This window comes from Podarcis raffonei, chromosome 3, assembly GCF_027172205.1.
Source record: "Podarcis raffonei isolate rPodRaf1 chromosome 3, rPodRaf1.pri, whole genome shotgun sequence".
NCBI classification, from domain to species: Eukaryota; Metazoa; Chordata; class Lepidosauria; order Squamata; family Lacertidae; genus Podarcis; species Podarcis raffonei.
The window spans coordinates 3,027,875-3,044,179 of NC_070604.1; the positions used below are offsets into that span (position 1 = coordinate 3,027,875).

The following is a 16,305-nucleotide window of genomic DNA, read 5'->3' on the forward strand; positions in this document are numbered from 1 at the left end:
TTCCCCCTCTATCAGAAAGCCGCTCCTGAGGACCTAGTCCTTAAATTAAGACATCACTTCTGTGCACTTTCACAAACGTCTGCATCTAAAAGTGGCTCCGTGTGCATTACATGGCAGGTGAACTAGAATTTCACAACTGTTTCCCACAACGAACAAGTAAGGTGTGAATGGCAAACACCTCTCCAGGCACACCACCACCTTTTCTTTTTGACAGGTTTTAACACAGTAGCCCTAACCAACAAGGATGAGAATTATGGCCTTCATATAAAATTTGCTGACAAGGATCTGGTCCATGGAGCCAAAAAGCTCTCCCATTAATAATGCTATACAAGTTTCTACATGACAAAATATACTAGTAAATAAGATCATGTGATCATACACTAAAAAGTCACTAGCTTCAGAGCTACCTTGCTAGAAAGAGATGGTCATTTATAAAAGATAAAGATGTAATTAACTGGGGACGGGGGCAGCAAAAGAAAAGTAGACATGCCATATAGCAGAGGGGAGGGAAATGTGGCCTCAGGGTCACACACAATCCTTGGCCTAAGTGCAAGCAGCATGCTTCTTAATTTAACGAGAGCAGAGTGGGGAATGGGGGGATGGTGGAAGAACAAGTGGGGTGAGGGAGCCTCTGCAAATGATCAGTTTAGCCCTCTAGCAAAAGTGATCTGTCTGTCTCTCTCCTGGCAGCAGGAGCAGCGTGGGGGGAAACGGGTGGGGCGGCCACCCACCCACTACTGTCTTTGATTCCTGACAGACTACTCCTGAGGGAATGTGGCCCGAGACACACACAAAACAGGTCCCACTTGCCCACCTTATATAGTTCCCAACCTTCCAGTCCAGATTTGAAGATTATTATTTGTCCATCCCCAGACAAAAACTGAGAGGCATCTGACACCTATAGCTGCGGTAGTTTTTGAACAGGAATGTTGGAGTGGCAACTGTTCACAAAATACAGATCATACTGGCTAACAGGTTTTATTTCCAGAGTAGCATAGGAGTGTTTTGGTGCATGAAATGTGCCAGGGTGTGTTACTTGGTTTCTGATCTATAATTATATAGGGGTTCAGAATACGAAGGAGCTTAGTTGTATGAAACACTTTGTGTTGTGCAAAGTAAAGCAACTGTTTAGAATATGCTACCAAATGCATACTACTACTACTACTACTTCTACTACCAAATGCATTTCAAAGTCCATACTACTCTTACTAGCAGTTTAAATATAGAGAAAGGGCAGGCAACAATGCTGGAAATATAGTACAATTACAAAGATATTCACTGTTGAAATGCAGGTTTTATGTAGTATTCTGCTGGGTTGTTTCCAGCTCACTGTTAGAACAGATATACCATGAGATGGAGCTGCTGGTCTGGTAAATGCATGTTGTTCAAGACTGATCTAATCTGACATGTGAAAGTTTTTTAAAAAACAAAAATCCTCATGCATTCCACTTGAACTTGCCAGCACACAGTAAGCCTGAAGCAGCCTTAACTTGCACACTTTTGCTGCCAACTTTTACACTTTTTTACTTAAATGACTAGAGCATATGTTGAATATTACAGTGAGGCAAGTTTCCTTTTGTTTCAAGTTCCACGCCTAGTTCTCTTTACATCATGAAGGCTGAAGCATTTGTATGTATTGTAATTTGAAAAGGGAGAAGTCCCTTGTTTGGGGTGGGAGAGGGAAATTCATATTGTATCTTCTATTGCACCAAAAGCATAGGCATGCATCCATGTTATGCAAAATATACCCAAGATTTGAATGTGTACATTTTCAGAAATTGTCATTTTTTTCAAATGCTTAGCTTTTCAGAATTTTGCTTGAGAGTGCAAAGATACGGGACCACTTGATACATGACCAAAAACATGGTGTTATTCAACTATTCAATAAATAGTTAAGTTAACATAATTAGAATCATAGAATCATAGACTCATAGAGTTGGAAGAGACCACAAGGGCCGTCGAGTCCAACCCCCTGCCAAGCAGGAAACACCATCAGAGCACTCCTGACATATGGTTGTCAAGCCTCTGCTTAAAGACTTCCAAAGAAGGAGACTCCACCACACTCCTTGGCAGCAAATTCCACTGTCAAACAGCTCTTATTGTCAGGAAGTTCTTCCTAATGTTTAGGTGGAATCTTCTTTCTTGTAGTTTGGATCCATTGCTCTGTGTCCGCTTCTCTGGAGCAGCAGAAAATAACCTTTCTCCCTCCTCTATGTGACATCCTTTTATATATTTAAACATGGCTATCATATCACCCCTTAACCTCCTCTTCTCCAGGCTAAACATGCCCAGCTCCCTTAGCCGTTCCTCATAAGGCATCGTTTCCAGGCCTTTGACCATTTTGGTTGCCCTCCTCTGGACACGTTCCAGTTTGTCAGTGTCCTTCTTGAACTGTGGTGCCCAGAACTGGACTCAGTACTCCAGGTGAGGTCTGACCAGAGCAGAATACAGTGGCACTATTACTTCCCTTGATCTAGATGCTATACTCCTATTGATGCAGCCCAGAATTGCATTGGCTTTTTTAGCTGCCGCGTCACACTGTTGGCTCATGTCAAGTTTGTGGTCAACCAAGACTCCTAGATCCTTTTCACATGTACTGCTCTCAAGCCAGGTGTCACCCATCTTGTATTTGTGCCTCTCATTTTTTTTGCCCAAGTGCAATACTTTACATTTCTCCCTGTTAAAATTCATCTTGTTAAGACTTTTTAAATTGAAAAGTTGTTTGTTTCATTGAAAATGTGGTTATAAAGAGAAAAACACAAGTCTTAATATCCACCCTGTACTGCGACAAGTGTCATTGTTCTTTTTTTCTTTTCTTTTTTACAGGAAATCAGAAGTGGCTCCATCGAAGTGGTGCATTTTGGCTTGGTGTAAGCCAAAATCTTAATAGTTAAGATCTTGAAAGAAAGTCAGGACACACCAATTGTTGAGAATTTTCAACCTCCTTATTTCAATCAATTCTGTAATAGAGTTCAAATACCGTATTTACTTGAGTCTAATGCGCCATCAAATCTAATGCCCACCTCAATTTTCAGAACCTTGAAACCAAAAAAAAGTATTTGCCGGTGAATGTAAATGTACCATTGAATCTAAGTAATCTTAATTTTCGCAACGTAATTTGGTCAGAACGGGTAAATATTAGATTCGAGTAAATATGGTAGCAGTAAACGCTCAGCACTTTTAGTCCCATTTATTTCTATGGGAGAAAGTTCCACAAGTAGACATAATGTCTGAAGACATAATGTCTGAATGTAGACATTCAGTCATAAAGAAACCCTCTGTCTGTCTGTCTCTCTCTCTCTTTCTCATACACTTTATTACAAGGAAGTCCAGCAAATGCTGCAAATACCGTATTTTTCACCCCATAGGACGCACCGGCCCATAGGACGCACCAAGTTTTTTGGGGGGAAATAAAGAAAAAAAATTATTTCCCCCCCAGGCGCTTGCGGGGCTGGCAGCGGGGAGAAGCGCTCTTCTCCCCACCGCCCGCCTGCAGACCAGGTCCGGGGACAGCGGAAAGACGCGCTGTGCCTCCCCGCTTTCCCCGGACCTTGTGGGACTTGCGCTGGGGCTCTCCTGAAGCCTGGAGAGTGAGAGGGGTCGGTGCACACCGACCCCTCTCGCTCTCCAGGCTTCAGCGAAAGCCTGCATTCACCCCATAGGATGCACACACATTTCCCCTTCATTTTTGGAGGGGGAAAAGTGCGTCCTATAGGGCGAAAAATACGGTAATTACACAGTACAAATACTGGATATAATAGAGGGACAGTTATATGAGGTAGATTTGGAAATGAATCCAGGACTGCTGCCCTAAAGTGGGTGGCTTTTCTACCATCTGATAGCACCTTTGTTCCAGGTTCACAAAGGCCTAGACATGTCTCCTCAGAAGTAAATTTACCTAGCTAAGTGGGGCTTGCTCCAAGATAAGCAGGTATACAATTACAGCCTGAATATCTTTTAAGGCAGCCCATTCCCTTGAAGTTTGCAAATACTTGTTCTTCTTTGCCCATCTGTGCAAATCCCTAAATTTTATAATGCCACAAATTGCAAAATAAACCCTGTATACATGCCAACAGCACTGTATAGTTGTCACATGTACGGTAATGAAGACCATGAACACATGCACAAATTGGGGACCTGTTTGAGACCCATGAAACTTTTATTCCCAGTTCCATAAACTGACAGCATAACTAAACCTTCATGAGGGTGTGGGTAAAAAGATTCATTCGGAACTGGAAAGGGGGCTTCAGCTTCTCATCTTCAAAGCCACATGGAGATGGACCAAGCCCACTTTCCCCCCAGCTTCTGGGCCACAGGGCTGGAAGGTCAGTCAAGGTGGTGGAGCCCTGAAAGGAACTTCATGCAGCATTAAAATGTTATGAAGGAGAAGGTAATTCAAGAATACGGACAGACCCCCTTTCCCTTTCTCTGCCTCCTTCCCTCACATAAGCATAAGCATAATCCGTAGTGGCAGGAGGAGCAGTTAAAGAAATCTCAGAATTTACTCCTCCCTCCTTTACGACCACAGCTTTGAATTTCCACTTAAGGCTTTGCAATAGATATTCCATAACATTCTAACAGATAGCATCTTCACTCAGGATACCTCTGCAAAAAATCATCCTTTAACAGCCAGTACAATTCTTTGAAGAAAAATGCTCTCCATTTTCCAGTACATCCATATCAGTTTAGTTGAATAACCATTATTTTCCCCTTAAAAAGGCATGGTGACTCTAATAATCTAACCTTCTATAGAATTATTCAGCTTTTTCAGGCATTAACAGAAAATGGACTGGGGGGAATCCTATGCTGCATTTTGCCATAACTACATTTGTACTCTCATTTTAACAGTAGTTTCCTCCTGACATTGTTCAATGCATTTTTTTCTGGTGTTGTCTGGAGACATGTATAATATAAAATGATCTTAACTGTGGTCACACAATTTAAAACTAAAGTTATGTTGCGTTTAGTTATATACTTAATTAGTAATATTGCCAAATAAAGAGAGATAAAATTATTTTTATACTTTGCAAAGAGTCCTTGTCAAATCTGCATCTAACCTTGTGGATGATGGGTTTAGTAGCAAGACTGGGGGAATAAAGCATAGAGACTTATCAGTAATAGTCTGATGAACACATTAAATCCATGCTGAAATGCTTATGTCCTCAGCAGACAAAAAGTAGTAAAATGCGTAATATTTTCAACACTCACTGGTCCAGTGGCCGAGAAATACAAGACCTATGAGACAGTAGTCCACCATATATCACTGCATATAAAAATAAAATTGTTACTGTATGTTTTCTTTCAATGACACGAGGAGAGCATGTGCCCCATAAGGTATATTTATATAAAGGCACTTTCTGCAAAGGTCTATGCAGTCCAACAACGGATCAAGGGAGCCTTTTGCTTGTTCAGCCTAAGGATCCTGAAATGCGTTACTTAGCCATAGAGCTATTTTGCTGAATTGCAGCCATATTTCTGTCAGTACAAGTGAAGGTCTATATGAGGGATTAATCTGACACCAGACAGTGATCTTTAATCCTTCAGTATATCATAATCTATTTACTTTGCATGCTAAGAGGATTTTGGTTTTAAAATACACAGGAAGTGATGCTAGAAATGTACAGAAGATCAGGAATGCCGTTTCCAAAATATCTCAGTTTTTAATAAAATCCCTTTATAGATTTCTTGGAGTTCCTTCCTTTCAAAGTACTGAATAGGGATTTAGCTGGAAATGGGCATATTTTTTAGTTATACTGCAGTTCTGCAAATGTGTTTCTTTCCTGGGTGTGGGGGGGGCAGTGCTAGATACAAGGCATGAAAGGAAAGGATCTCTTACACTGCAGATCATTTCCAGCAAGTTAAACTGGGTATTTGTTGGCAAAATCAAAATAGATTCCAAGCTACTGTGAATTTTAAATGTATTGCTACTGTGTTAGCTCAGTTGGTGATTACTGTACCATTCAGGTGATAAAACAAACAGAATCAAAATCATTCTTAACTCACAGAACAGAATTGGAATATTATACAAAAAACCACCCTTTGATTATACAAATTACTGTACACCATTATCTTAATCCTGGTGTTGAAGTCTCCACAAATGCCTGTTAAATACTTCTTATAAACACGTAGATGACAACTGCACTTTTAAAATTATTTTTCATTCAGTATGTTCAACCTTTTCTACAATATACCACTGAGCATCTTAAGACACAATTTGTTATTTACTTCATCAGAAGATGCAATAAGGAAAGAATACTAGTTTGAGAAACAGAAAGTGCATTCTGATATTGGCTGAGTGACATTGAAAACCAAGGGAAAATTGCTTAGAAAATGTTGTGCTAATAACATGACAGCATGCTGCATACTGAAATTCTGTACCAGGATAAATCCAATTCTGTTTCATGAAAAGATGGACTGATCAACCTGCAGCATGAAGCAAACAAAGCATCTTGGCATACATTTGTTTATAGTCACTGGGGGGGAGGTGCCAGTACTGTGTACCCCTTGAGTACCCCCAGAAAAAGCGCTGTGTTTAGTGCCTTATTTAATAGAGGTTGGTTCTGTGTATACCCCAAATAAAGAAGCAAAGAGCTGGATTGTGCCATTAACAAGGCATGGTGAGGTGAGCCTTGTTGGGAGCGTCCAACCTTCTGAGTATCCTCTACCTCAGTTGTCGCATCAAGCTAAACACAAGACCATCTCCACTCACTCCCCTTTCTTCTCTGAAAAACTAAACCAAGCAGATTGAGGAAAACATGTAGAGCTTTAGAGGTGGAGAGGTATGGAGAAGTGGGATGGAGAGGTGGGATCTTCCATTGAAGTGGGCAGCTCCAGCTGGTATTATTAGTGTTATTAATATATCATTCTGAAATTTGGCAGACTCCCCCCCCCATGGCAAAAAATTAAAAAGTTAGAGACTTTTATTTAATTTTTTAAATAAAATTTTTAAAAACCCTTAAGAGGGTCCCCTGGATGGATCTGGGCTTAATCCTCTCAGGAGGAGCCCCTTTGCTTGTCATTTTCATCTACTTACATGAAAAGCAGGGAACTTATATCCTTTTTTATTCCCTGTTATAGACAATGGGGAGGGGACAGCTTTTGATGTAACAGATTAGATTTTGACCTGAATAAATAATCAGATCAGAATAACACATAACGGATCTCAAACAGACTAGGTTGCTTATAAATGCAGGAGATAGAAGGCAAAGTCCTCTCCTTGACCACTGAGCCTGCTTTCCTAAAGGGTACAGTTTCCAAGTGTCACCAAAGCACTATTTAGCTATTCAACAGAATGTATAGTACCACATGCACTGACCCCTCCACTTATGAACTTCACATACTGAGCATTCCTGGACTGTGTAAACATATCAGAAGTTTAAGTTTGCATTTAATTGGATTTGTCACACATCTTCCTTCACTGGAATTCTAGAGACCAACAGGACCACCAACAGGACCATCATCAGAACTACCAACAATATCAGTGGGGAACACCCCCAAGAAGTGTCTGGAAACCTTTTGGATCGTTCAGTGTTCAGTGCTGGGTTGACATAGTCAATCCTCTGCAGCACTAAGGAGTCCCTGTAAGTCTAAACCAATATCTTTCCAGGACAAAGGAATTACACCAAATCTCCTCAACTGCAGATCTCCCTCAACCTGCCCAGGACAAAAAAAAAACCCACTTAAGTCAAGAGGTGAGATATTAACTGAGACAGCCCCATGGCTCTTATGGTGGCCAATAATCACCATGTTCTGGTCCTGTGGAGGAGCACAATGCAGGTCAGCTATCAGAACAGCAAGCACTTCCAGTGAGCAACTTGTTCCAACAAAGGATGGAAATGAATGGAGGTATTTTGAGCCTCTGCCTCCTTTGGGAGAACTAATCTCTTGAAGAGCCAACCCTCTAGCCTGAGGACTCCTGCATGACCTACAGCCTGGTACACTCCCTGCTTGAGGTAGGTTGAGAGGCACTTGGTTCCCTGAGCCCAGCAAAGGCACCTGTGAGGGTCCTTGCTCTGGTTCTTTGTGCCCTCATGCTTCAGGATCTGGTTCAGGGGCTCCTGCCTGCTAGCTTTGCATTCAGTGGTCCCCCGATCACCATCATCTGCTCAGAGCCAGAAATTTGACCTGACTCATGGGCTGGCAACACCTTTGACTCGGCATCCTGGTCACTGCTGGACTCAAGAGAAATAACATGAATTATTTTTTAAGCCCACCAGGCAAGGGGGACAAGGTAGGAATGCTGATGTGGAGGTAACTGAACACAGACAGCCTGTGACTCTACTGAGATAATATCTTGACACTTGCATCTCACCATAGTTTGCATTCATAATGACAATACACATGCAAGGCTATTGGATCAGAGTTCATATTCTGCCAGCTCCCATTTTTAAAAAAGATTTCAGGTACACCTTTGACAGACACAGTCATATCATCCCAAAACAAGTTATTTCTCTTATTGCCCTATGCAACATACATAACCATAAATGAAGACAAAATGCCTTTTTTTTTTTTTTTGCTTCAAATTCCTGTCTCTGCAACTTAAACCCAAATAAAGAGACAATTCAAGCAAGGGACCAGCATGGGCCCTTTTTTCCTTTGAAAATAAACCGCTGCCACGGAAGAATAGCCCTACTCAGGAGGTAATGAGTATGCATATTGGGAGATATTCATGTTTCTTTGCTGCAGACACAGGTCTCGGAGAGAGCTATATTTGAAGTGATTTTTTTTTTTTTTACAATGTTCTATACCGTGTTTCTTAATGCTACAATTGCATCGATTGAAGTCAGCAGATCATTCACTGCATCCTGTGTAAATCTCTTGAGCATTTCAAGTGACCCCATGACTCAGGGTAAAACATTTAAAAAGAACAGCTTGCTTTTCAGATACGATTGACAAGGACCAACACTTCTCAAGGTACAAAACACAGAAGCAATTTTCACCTCCCTCATTAACTCACAACATAATGCTTAGAATCTAAGATGATCACTGTCTATAACAGTGGTTTTCAAACTTTTTTCTCTGAGTCACACTTTCAGAATAAATAAAAAAAATCTACTTTAAAATATGATAATGGGACATCCAGAAAATATAAAGCAATGCAATTGGGTAAGAACATGAATCATTCCCAGAATATAATTATAAACTAGTCTTCTCTAGCACTCTGGTCAAATGGCGACTCTGAATCACAACTAAATATCACTTGATGCTCTTGCTCTCATCTATATTCTGCAAAAAAAAAATTATACTATACTATACTACACTGAAATATTTAAATATTTCTTTGATTGTCCTTGAATCTTCTCACCACCCTTGCCATCCTCTCCTGCCACACCCTTTGAGGACACAGCCATGTTTTGCTTACGTTCTCTCCATTTACTTTTTTAGTCTAACTCTTGAGTCAAACACTGATACCATATTACAGTTTTTCCTTTATGGAACAAACTCAACTTCTAGAGTTTTCTAACCAAGTTACAATTTATTCCACATTATTGTACAGCTGAGTGGGGGGAAAATACATGTTCTGTGGGATAGCAATGATGTTAGAGGCAAATCACATTTGTATTGATTTGTATTGATTTTTACTGATGAGGGGCAGCTGCCCCCCTGGCTACTCCCATGGTGTGCACCCATGGATTTTTTCCCTTTGTGGAAAAGGGGGCAGGAGCACTCAGGGGAATGGCCTGGGGTGCACCCTTGAGCCCCAAACGTAAGTTTAACCCTGAAACAATGCCTCTTGGGGCCCACACTGTTGCTTGAGATAATACATGCAGGGCTTCCACATGTGCTTGCACCACAAAATCAGCCTCTCACCTCCACAGATGTCTCCACAAAAAGTGATGTGTGGTAGACTCCTCAGAACCCAACTCACCAACCACTGGTGATCAAGGCTAATATGGAGGTGGGCATCATGGCCTGCCCAGGGGCCTGAGGCACAGCTCACTGGGATACATGGAGGATCAGCCTGGTCGACGTGGCAGAGCCATGCTCTGCTACAGCTGGGGAAGGTCAGGGGCTCACAAAGACACTTTCTCACCTCCAGACATTAGGGCATGCCTGGGCACACCTGGCACACCCCGTATGCACACCTATGCCTAAAATTAAACTACAACTTCAATGCTTTTTTGGAAATGCCAAATGTCAGATTCCTTCCAAAAATATTTCTCCTTTTTTTGGTGCCCCTGCTTTGCTCACTCTTCCCCCATTTTTTTGTTATCTTTTTATTATTTATTACATATCCCTACCTAAACCTATTTGTTGGGCTTATGCTGACAGATGCTAGGCTAGGTTGCCAAAAGTTGGAAGACAGGTGTTCAGTTAACAGCTGAGAATTGGATAAGACACTTTTCGTTTATCACTGTGACTAAAAAACTGATGTTTAATTTGTTATTCATGAATGCACTTTACTTTTTGCTGTGCAAATGTCAGCTATGGGACACAGTATAGTAACACCTGGTATTATCCTGGACAATAAAGTCCTACACTGAAAAGAAGAATCTTGCCATAGTGACTTTCACTACCTTTTTGCTTGAGCTTCTTGTTTTTGTTTTGCCCAAAGCTACTGAAGAAGAAGATTTGGAGCTATTTTTCTGGAAGTTCACCAAAATCTACACTTCTGACATGGGTTGTGATTTCCAAACAAGTCGGTTTAGGTTCAGCAATTCTAAGAACCTGTCACCTCCCTGGAACATCGAATAGAATCCAATGCAGACAATGAAGATCTTCGTGACTGTACTACTTATTCTACATCAAATATCTCCTGTCTAGGTTTAATGGACAGATAACGTTTAATGGTTGCCAGATTCTCAAATCCAATTAATGTGAATTATTAGGATTTAAGCCAATTGGCTAAAACTCCAATTCTAAACATATTACTTAGTAGCATGTCCCATTGATTTCAATAAGACTTATTTCCAAGAAACATGTATAGTGTCAGGGTATTAATCAACTTAAGATCCTTGTACTTAGCTGAGCTGTAGATCAGCTTGAACTTGATGGGGCTTAGATTGGTTTAATGTAGGTGAATTTACCTGGATTACAGATTGGGCTGCTTTTTAAACAAAGGGACAGACAGACTTACATTTTACAAAAGCAAGTGCACTATTGCTTTCCAAAGCATATGATTTTAAGCTTTCTCTTCTTCTGTTATCTTACTCTGCTAAGTGCATTTTGAGACCAGTGTGTTAATGTATAGAGTCACTCATTAGTACACAGCTGTTGCAGGAGACCACAAACATCTTTCCTCCAGCTACTCTGCTGGATACAAAACAATCCACCTGCTGGATTGTGTGTTGTGTGTTGTGGCATCATTCACTCCCCATTTCCCACTATTTTGAAATGCTTCTCCAAGTTGATTAGAAACTGTGTGATCCCTGCTAACCAACTAAACTAAATTACACACACACACTCCACACCAACCGGGATGTCTTCCCCACTGCACCTTTCCATCATTTGATGAACCTTTTCCCACCCAATGAAAATGTGTTTTTCATTTGCTTGCTTTCCCTCTACAACATTGGTGTGATCACACACTGCAACCACAGAACATAACTGTTCTCTATACACCCCCCCCCAGAAGTATAAATTTATTTAAAACAATTTGAAGACACTTTCTATAAAAAAATCAATCAATCTCAAAGCAGTTTACAAAAGCAGTAATAAAAAAGCAATAAAACAATTTAATGAAAATCATCGTTAGAGCTCCAAAAGCAGCTCAAATTGGCCTCAATTATTAGGAAGTGGCAAAGAGCCATGGTTTTGATAGACCCCTAAAGCACACAGTTGTTGATGCCTGTCATATTACAGAAAGGAGTTTCTCACATAAGGTAGGTCCACTTTTTATCATAACATACTAACAAGTACATCATTTCTTTCCTTCTTTTTGGCAGGGCTTTTTTGAATCAGGAAACATTTCCTCCCCCCCTCCTCTACTGAATTTATATTCCGCCCTATACCTGCAGGTCTCAGGATGGTCCACATCCTAGGTAGTAATATTTATCAAACAAATAGGGAGAACCAGCTCATGCACATAACCAGTGCATACTGTACGGAGTAGCATTTTAGTTCTAACTTTAAGCATGCCAATATTCCCAACAGAAGTCAATTTCCTGAGCCATATTAGTCTGTTGCAGCAAAAGCAACAAAAGGTTTTGTGGCACCCTAAGACTTGCCCATGTTGATGATGATGATGATGATGATTTTATTATTTATACTCCAGCCACTCTGGGCAGCTTACAGCATATATCAAAACGTAATAAAACATCAAACATTAAAAACTTCCCAATACAGGGCTGTCTTCAGATGTCTTCTAAAAGCTATGTAGTTTTTAATCTCCTTGATATCTGAAGGGAGGGTGTTCCACAAGGAGGGTGTCACTACCAAGAAGGCCCTATGCCAGAGTTTGGGATATATAGCAGGGGAGTGCAGAAGTAAATAGTCTGGTAAGACTGCTGGTTGAAAAGAAAATGAAACATGTTTTCTGTAATAAAAAAGAATAAAATATGTTTAAAAGGGGAAAAGAAACTTAAGTCATCCCGAGTACAAATTTACATGTGACAAACATAACGTTAACACTAACACTAACGGAGAAGAAGCAGGAAGGAAGCAAAGCCTGAAGAAAAACAATCTACAGAAAGTTACTCACGAAGAAATCAACAAGAGAAGAATAGGTTGCCTTTCTGCCTATTGCCCCCCCCCACTGGTTCAGGTAAGTTACCACACTGTTGCTTTACTCTCAGCAAGTAAAGCACTGCTGTTGCTTTACTCTCAACATTTACAATGACATAAGCTGTCATGGACCTGAGTCAGATATATGAACTGTACTTCAAATACTGTAAGGCAGGGGTCAGCAACCTTTTTCAGCCATGGGCCAGTCCACCATCCCTCAGACCATTTTTGAAGAAAAAAAATGAATGAATTCCTATGCCCCACAAATAACCCAGAGGTGCAATTTAAATAAAAGCACACATTCTACTAATGTAAAAACACCAGGCAGGCCCCACAAATAACCCAGAGATGCATTTAAAATAAAAGCACACATTCTACTCACGTTAATAGACTCTGATTCCCAGACTGTCCACGGGCTGGACTGAGAAGGCGATTGGGCCGCATCCGGCCCACGGGCCTTAGGTTGTCTACCCTGCTGTAAGGTAAAGGGACCCCTGACCGTTAGGTCCAGCCATAATACATGAATGAATGAATATCAGCTCTAAGCAAATTGCCATACCACCACCAAAGGAAAATAGCCTCGTCCTGTCCTGGCAGAGTGCCAGGGACTAAGCCAAGCATTTCCTGAACTAATGCATGCCTTCCTGTCAGGTTGTGGCCCCATCATTTTTACTTATATTTTCTTAAGTAAGATGTTATTTCCCCATATTACTTGATTGCAAGTAACTAAGTACCAGTTAGCATAAAGGTAAAAGTAAAGGGACCCCTGACTGTTAAGTACAGTCGCAGACAACTCTGGGGTTGTGGGGCTCATCTCGCTTTACTGGCCAAGGGAGCCGGCATTTGTCCGCAGACAGCTTCCAGGTCATGTGGCCAGCATGACTAAGCCGCTTCTGGTGAACCAGAGCAGCGTACGGAAACACCATTTACCTTCCCTACAGTACCTATTTATCTACTTGCACTTTGACATGCTTTCAAACTGCTAGGTTGGCAGGAGCTGGGACCGAACAATGGGAGCTCAGCCCGTTGCGGGGATTCAAACCGCTGACCTTCTGATCGGGAAGCCCTAGGCTCTGTGGTTTACACCACAGCACCACCCGCATCCCCTACCAGTTAGAATAACCATTGCTAACTGTAGAACACTGGTGAAATCAGCTCCTGTTGATTTTGGTGTGCTGACCCGGAAATGCAAATACTTCAACATGCATTCAAATTCAACCATATAGATCAGGAATGGGGAGCCTATTGTCCTCCAGCTGTTGTTGGATTTCAGTGCCCATCAGGCCCAGCCAGCACAGCCAATGGTCACCAATGTTGATTATTGTAGTGCAACTGCATTTGCTGTGGAACAGATTCCCCATCTTCTCTATATCCTGTTCAACCTGCTTCCCAAGTAGTTGGAAGCTGTGACCTAGACATGTAAAGCATTCACAACATATGCTCAGCAGGAGAAAATGATTTCAGAAGACAACACTGACCTGGTCCTAAGCCAGTTCTGTGTCCAGTTCTGGGCACCACAGTTCAAGAAGGACATTGACAAACTGGAACGTGTCCAGAGGAGGGCAACCAAAATGGTCAAAGGCCTGGAAACGATGCCTTATGAGGAACGGCTAAGGGAGCTGGGCATGTTTAGCCTGGAGAAGAGGAGGTTAAGGGGTGATATGATAGCCATGTTCAAATATATAAAAGGATGTCACATAGAGGAGGGAGAAAGGTTGTTTTCTGCTGCTCCAGAGAAGCGGACACGGAGCAATGGATCCAAACTACAAGAAAGAAGATTCCACCTAAACATTAGGAAGAACTTCCTGACAGTAAGAGCTGTTCGACAGTGGAATTTGCTGCCAAGGAGTGTGGTGGAGTCTCCTTCTTTGGAGGTCTTTAAGCAGAGGCTTGACAACCATATGTCAGGAGTGCTCTGATGGTGTTTCCTGCTTGGCAGGGGGTTGGACTCGATGGCCCTTGTGGTCTCTTCCAACTCTATGATTCTATGATTCTATGATTCTATGATTCTATGATTCTATGATTCTAAGCACAATGATTAAGAATTAAGTGTTGCTTAAATGAATTGAACTTAGTTATAAATAAGGGTGTTGAAGATAGGCCCGGGAATATCCATATAAATATCCATTGATATATTCATGCCTTTCTCATACCAAGTTATATGTAATGAAACTTCATATGTTACCATTTTTGCAGGGGCATTATGTGATAAACAGTTAAAATGGAGAATTGCCATATGACCAGCTAAAGTCATGTCAGATGCAACTATTTTACATCTTGGGTTACAACTGCAATTCTAGACAACTCTAGAAGTTGGCTGCTTATTACATCATCAATCATGATTAAGTGCATACATATTATCTAAAAATGGTGCTGGGTGGATGTACATAGTAACTATTTGTAAGGTATTGAGCTGGATGGATGTAATTAGCTAAAGGCCATAAAACATGCATAAGTCAGTTTAGTAAGAACAAATCAGTTCGAATCCTGCTGTTCTGTCACAGTAAGCAGCCACTCTTTTGGCATACCTGGAAACAGGAACGGGCTATAATGGAGGCAGAACTGGAAGTCCATGTAGTTGAATTAATCTGTATAAAACTAGACATAAAGCTGAGATACATTCAGAGTTCTGTCATGAGAATAAGCTGATTTGTTACACTCCTCAATCTTAAAATACATGAAGATGCTACATTTCTTGCACTAGTGATCCTACTCACCATGAAGTTGTTACAGTAAGTACCACATTTAAAAAAAATAGAGGTGCCAGTACTGCGTAGTCTTGAGTACCCCCCCAAAAAAGCACTGATCCTAGGACAAGTATAGGTAGTTGAATAGGAATGCCTGTTAATTATTACTCCAGGTCCATTATTGTTAAGTTCAGTGTTCAAAAAAAGGGGCGGGGAGGAAGTCAGGTTAGTTCAACAATCCTTCGCTGGACTTCTTAGGCTTGATAATTACATGTTATTGGATATGGAAGAGACTGGGTCATAGAAAATGCACTCCCACGTTAGTCTCTGTATAAGTGATGGTTCTCTGGTAATTACTAAACAATTTCAAGTAGCCCCAAGTTTCATCCTTCAGATTTCAAGGGTTGAATAATGAAAATCTCACTAGTTGTGGGCACTTGAAGAGGAACAAAAAAAGGAATCATTTAGTTAAAGTTCACATGATTGGGGAGTTTCTGAGACAGCAGGTGGGGTAACTAAGTGCACAAATCTATTTATTCGTAAAATACAGTTGTTGTGGTGGTGATGGCTCCAAGAAGGGGGAAAGTACATGGGCACTGTGATACCAACTATTCAAACAACGTATTGTTTAAAATACACATGAGTTTGGTTTACACAGAATTATATATTAGCCAACATAGGAAACAAGTGAATCCATAGCTAGAGGAAGGATAAAGGAGGGTAAAATGCAAGTATTATTAAACCCCAGTCCTAAATGTAAACTACTTCAAGGTGTTTTTTAAATTATTAGATATATAAATCTTGCTAAATAAAAACAAACAAACAAACATGATTGCCAGCACTTTAAATCAGAAATTGTTTTATCTAGGTTGGGTCTGAGACAAATGAAAGGCATCTAAATCACAGCTATTTTTTATTTATTTTTAAAGGCTAGGGGGAAATGGAGTTTGCCTTT

At 40.9% G+C, this 16,305-nt stretch overlaps 2 protein-coding genes across 10 annotated transcripts in view; one reads left to right on the plus strand and one right to left on the minus strand.

Annotated features, from left to right (window-relative positions):
* Positions 1 to 3,301, plus strand: part of WDPCP (WD repeat containing planar cell polarity effector) — a 194,110-nt gene extending 190,809 nt beyond the window's left edge. For all 9 annotated transcript variants that reach the window (XR_008329325.1, XM_053380319.1, XM_053380318.1 and 6 more), the window contains one exon: positions 2,827 to 3,301. Coding sequence is in view for 7 of the 9 variants with exons in the window: in XM_053380319.1 (XP_053236294.1) it covers positions 2,827 to 2,874 (48 nt within the window). In the remaining 2 variants the exon portion in view is untranslated. The remainder of the gene's footprint in view (positions 1 to 2,826) is intronic.
* OTX1 (orthodenticle homeobox 1) overlaps positions 1 to 16,305 on the minus strand; it is a 132,377-nt gene that overhangs the window by 84,395 nt on the left and 31,677 nt on the right. The window lies entirely within an intron of this gene.